This window comes from Apaloderma vittatum, unplaced genomic scaffold, assembly GCF_000703405.1.
Source record: "Apaloderma vittatum isolate BGI_N311 unplaced genomic scaffold, ASM70340v1 scaffold27520, whole genome shotgun sequence".
Taxonomy (NCBI): Eukaryota; Metazoa; Chordata; class Aves; order Trogoniformes; family Trogonidae; genus Apaloderma; species Apaloderma vittatum.
The window spans coordinates 521-5608 of NW_009695443.1; the positions used below are offsets into that span (position 1 = coordinate 521).

The window sequence follows — 5088 nt, forward strand, 5'->3', positions numbered from 1 at the left end:
GAGTGCCTTTGCACCAGTGCCGGGCTGCAGGCAGGCTGGCAGTGCTCTGCACCGTCGGGCTGGGGATGAGCTGCCGGCGCGGCAGGGACTCGGTGAGAACCTGGGGTGTCTGCTGGGGGCAGCCCTAGCCTTGGGAGGGGGTGGTGAGCATTCCCCAAAAGGGATGAAGGGTGCTCAGAGGCAGCTGAGCCAATGGGGTGGCTGGGTTTGGTTGCCATGGCTACAGTTGTGAGGCAGAGCCCGGATACAAGGGGTGCAGAGCCCCCCCACCCTCTGCAGGGGTAACTGGCCCAGGGGCTCAAGGCAGGCAGGGAACTGGAGCAGGACGAACAGCTGCTGCTGGGGCTACTTCATTCTCTTGGGAGACCCATGGGCATAACCTGTTTAAATGCTTTCTAAGGTAACGGAGTGGGGAGGGACCGTGCAGGGCTCCTGGGGAAGTTGTCTTGCCTGGCGCAGCGAGGAGGGGGCTGGTGAGGGATGCCTTCGGATGCTGAGTTTTGGGAATGGTGGGTGGAGGGCATCCTGCTGTCAGTGCCCCTTTCCCTTGCTAAATCCTTGCCCCGCTTCTCCCCAGAGACCTCAGACCCCCAGCAAGAGCGACGCCTCAGGGTGCTGCAGGAGCTTGGCGTTCTTCGGGGGCCCCCCCTGGCAGCACTCCTAGTCACCCAGGAGCGAGGCGTTGGACCTCGGTAAGGAGAGGGTGTTCAGGGCACGTTGCCGAGGGCTGGCAGGAATGACCCACTTAACTGCTCGTAATTTCTGTGCCCAACCAGGACAGGCTGGGTGCTGGTTACTGATGTCTTTGGGGAGTGAAGGGTAAAGCTGGAGGACTTGTTCTCCCTTCTCAAGTATGAAGCTCTAAGAGCTTCTAACCCCATTTTTTCTCCCCATTCCCCATCTCTAGAGTTCCCTAGTGGTGCTTGCTCAATGCATTACAACACCCATCTGCCCCAGGGTCAGCCTGATCTTTCTCCTAGTGCCCGTCTGAAATGTAAGTAGGTCTCTGCAGAGGAGGAGGTGCTGCGCAGCTCCGAGAAATGAAACCTCTGTCTCACGCTCACTTCAGATCAGAGTGACCGTGTTCATGTAAAAGCCCTGGAGCTAGACCTGGATTATTGGAGTGGAAACGTTTCCTTCAAGCTTGCGCTAGGTCATCGGCTCCCTGCATTATGGGATGGGCTGGATCCACGGGAGGAGACTGTTAAAGCTAAATGTGTAAGCTTAAAGCTAAAGCTGAGTGTGCAAGTCAGTAAACACCATGTAGCTTAATTTGTTGCCTTGTTCCACACCTTGTGTCATGGGAGAGACCTGAAAGTGGAACCACAGCACAGATCCGGACCATCCTCAGGCTGGCTGGTGTCAGCGAGTGGCCTCTTTAAAAGATATTTCCCTTTTCATGGGGCTTATGGGCCTGGCAAGGTACATCCATGAGGCTTCAGCTATCTAGAAACCACAAGGGAACTTCAACCCCTGCAACGTACAGCAAATCTAGCTACGTGCCGGTATGTGAAGGGACACGTTCTGGTGTACACGGGCCATCTGCCTTGCGGTGAGGTTAGTTTTGTTGTTGACTGTGTTGGAGCCTGAACTGCTGCTGAAGAAGACAGGGCTGCTGTGTGTGAAAACAAAGCCCTGAGCGGCGGAGGAATGCGTCTCCTCCCTCTGGAGAAGATGCTTTAGCCCACAGCCGAGGCGCTGGTTTGGAGAAGGGCAGCAGAGAGCTGCACCCAGGGCAGTGCTGCCGTGAACGGCCCGTGAGAGGGACGGGGAGCACCTTGGGGTGCAGGCTGGGTGGCGTACACTGGTGGAGGTTCTGGACCCTGCCTCTAATATTCCCTTTCTTTTTCTAGTGTGTTACACACTGAGAAGCTACACCCTGCCTGAGGAGGCTTTAAACTGGACGCACCTTGACCATGAATGGGTATTTGAACGAATCCAACTTCATGATGGTGGAGGAAGGCTTCACCACCAGAGACCTCCTGGAGAACCTCCTGGTGGAGCTGTGCCAAGCGGTAAGGGCGGCTCTGCTGCTCCCCGGCGCAGCCGGCACCCCCTTGGCAGCGGCAGTCGTGGGGAGGCGACAGTTACTCACAGCAGCTTTCTCCTAGAGCGACCAGCAAGCCTTCTTTGTGGCAGACCTTGGGGACATTGTGAAGAAACATCTGCGTTTCCTGAAGGCCTTGCCCCGTGTGAAGCCCTACTTCCCCGTTAAGTGCAACTGCAGCGAAGGAGTGATTCGGCTGCTGGCTGAGCTGGAGGCAGGCTTTGCCTGTACCAACAAGGTACCCTCAGTCGTGAGAGAGTGGCTCGGGATGAGCATCCTTTGAGCATTTGTGGGAGAACTCACCTTTCTGTCCACTCACTAGATGACACTTGCAGGGGCAGGAGTCTCCCTCTGCTGTCAAAACGCTCTGGATACAGCCCAGAAATCCCCATCCTCTCTGGTGATTCAGGCTTGTTCCCTTTGACTGACATTCCTGTCTCTGGAACTGGTGTCCTGGCTGGCAGGCTTGACTGGTGGCAAGGCACATCCCTGGGGTGCCACTGCCACAGCCATCCAACCCTTCGTGGCTTTAAGGCTGAGCCTAAAGCTCCCTGCTCCCCTCTGCTCAGTTGGATTTCCAGGAAGGAACCGAAGTTAAGCCTTACTTCTACATAATTAAATAGGATGCGTTACCAGGAGGAGAAAGTGCAAAGAGTCAGGACAGCTCAGGCCAGCTCTGCTGGACAAAAACACCAAACCCCACACCTGCTAAACCCACTTTTTTTCTCTTCTTCCGGTCTCACTTCTTGCCAGAACCTGTCCCTGCCAGGATAAAGTCCACTGTGCTCCCTTTGAGCTCTTGCAGGTTTTCCCTGGAAAAGCCCAGGCTGCACTGCTGGCTGTTTGCCCTCTGCAGTGCTGCAAGCTGGCGGGGCCCCGGGGCCGATGATGGTCGGGTCCCGAGGACCTGCCCACATGCGTGCCCTTACCCTGCAGGCGGAGATTGCGCGGGTTCAGAGCATCGGGGTCCCAGGTGACAAGATCTTCTACAGCAGCCCCTGCAAGCAGGTTGCCCACATCAAATACGCGGCGAGCCACGGTGTGCGGCTGCTGAACTTCGACAACGAAGTGGAGCTGAGCAAGGTGGCCAGGAGCCACCCTGGAGCGGGGTAAGTGTCTGGCAGCGTCGTGGGAGTAGGGGGCTGGAGGAGGAGCTGGGGAGGCGGCTGTGGGGGGACAGAAGGCTTGAAGACCCTTCAACACAGTGTGGTTTTGCTCTGCAGGCTGCTGTTGGGGGTCACCGCGGACTCCATCCCCTCTGCCCATCCAAGTGCGACGTTTGGGACCACGCTCAAGTCCTGCCGGCTCCTGCTAGAGGCAGCGAAGGAGCAGGCTGTAGAGGTTGTTGGCGTCAGGTACAGCGCATGGTCCTTTTTCCGTAGGAGGGTTCAGCCCCTGTTGGAGGGGTCTGTAGGGAGCTTTGCCTTGAATGGTGTGCGAGGGAGGCGCCGATTGCTCTGTCTGGGAGTGAGGTGGAGGCTGGACCTGGGGAAGTTGATCAGGCCTGGCCCTCAGAGAGGGTCTGGAGGGCTCCGTGGGGCCAAGCAGGCAGTCTGGCTTGCAGTGGCGTGCAAGAAGCACCACCAGATTATCACCACCAGTGATAATCCCAGTGCTGTGTCCCCTCGCTGCTCTCTGGCGACAGGCAAACCCTGCTGAAACAGGGACTGTGCCCACAGCTTTCACCTTGGGAGCCATGGTCTGGAGCCCCAGGCCTTCGCTCAGTCTGTGGCTGCAGCACAGCTGGCCTTTGAGATGGGCACAGAGCTGGGCTACCAGATGCACCTCTTGGACATCGGCGGGGGGGTCCCCGGGACCGAGGACACCAGAGCCCGGTTCGAAGAGGTACACGGCTCCCGACGCCTGCACTTGGCAGGCAGAGAGCGTGGCTGGAGCATCTTTCTGCGTCCGTCTCCTTGCAGAGGGGCTGAACTAACTGAGGGGGAACATCTTCTTCCCATCCAGATCGCTGCTGCGATAAACTCTGCCTTGGACTTGTATTTCCCAGACGGCTGCGGGGTGGAGATCATTGCGACGCCCGGGCGATACTACGTCACCTCCGCCTTCACCTTCGCTGCCAGCATCACTGCCAGGGAAGAGGTTCCTGCAGAGCAGCCTGGCTCCGATGGTAGGTGGGGTGGTGGAACTGACCCACCTGTGTGCCTGAGCCACCCTGAGCCCTCTCCCTGCTCCCCTCCAGAGGAAGAGTCTGGCAGCAAGAAGACCCTTGTGTATCACCTCAGCGATGGCATCTACGGTGCCTTCAGCTGCCTCCTGTTCGACGGCCCCTGCCCCAGACCTCGGCTGCACAAGGTGAGGCTCTGGCCTGGCTTGAGGAGTCCCTCATATCGGGCGGCATTCCCTCAGCTGACCTGCCCTCCCTTGCATCATGGCTGGCTCCAGGCTCCACGCCAGAGGAGAGCAGAGGCCACAATGTCCCAGGAGAGCTGTAGCTAGAGCCTGTGGGCTCCTGGACTGTGGGGAGATGAGACAGGTTGCTGTGGTGCTGGGACATCCTCATGACCTTCAGCTGCTTTATCTCTCCCCTGCAGAGACCCAGCCCAGAGCACCCTTCACACAGCAGCAGCCTCCGCGGCCCCCCGGGACGCGAGGAGGATCGCATTGCTGACGGCCTGGAGCTGCCCGAGCTGCAGGTCGGGGAGTGGCTGATTTTTGAGGACATGGGTGCCTACACCATTGCAGCCTCGTCCTCTCTTGGGGGCTGTCCCCAGCCACACATCACCTACGCCATGTCCCGTGTGGCCTGGTAAGAGACAGTCCTGTGTGAGCAGGGTGAGTGGGCAGGGCTGAATCCCATGGGAGATGACATATTTCCCTCCACTTGGGCTTTTTTTCCCCAGGGGAGAGGATCCAATCTGAGTCCCAGACCCTGGAGATGCAGGGTCAAAATCTGGCCTTGGAGGCAAAATTCATATTTATTTTTTAAACATTGACGGTCTTGAGCCAGTTTTTCTCTGGCGAAGCCACAGGGAGCTCATGTCCGGCTGTGCACACACGGGGTCATTGCTCTGGGGGATATG

At 58.2% G+C, this 5088-nt stretch overlaps 1 protein-coding gene across 1 annotated transcript; it reads left to right on the top strand.

The window, feature by feature from the left end:
* The first annotated feature begins 1916 nt into the window (after positions 1-1916).
* Positions 1917-4818, top strand: AZIN2 (antizyme inhibitor 2). The gene is made up of 8 exons (XM_009871435.1): positions 1917-2021; positions 2112-2285; positions 2984-3156; positions 3271-3402; positions 3727-3892; positions 4013-4175; positions 4248-4360; positions 4600-4818. The coding sequence occupies exons 1-8, from the start codon at positions 1917-1919 to the stop codon at positions 4816-4818; spliced, it is 1245 nt and encodes a 414-aa protein (XP_009869737.1).
* Positions 4819-5088: the final 270 nt, after the last annotated feature.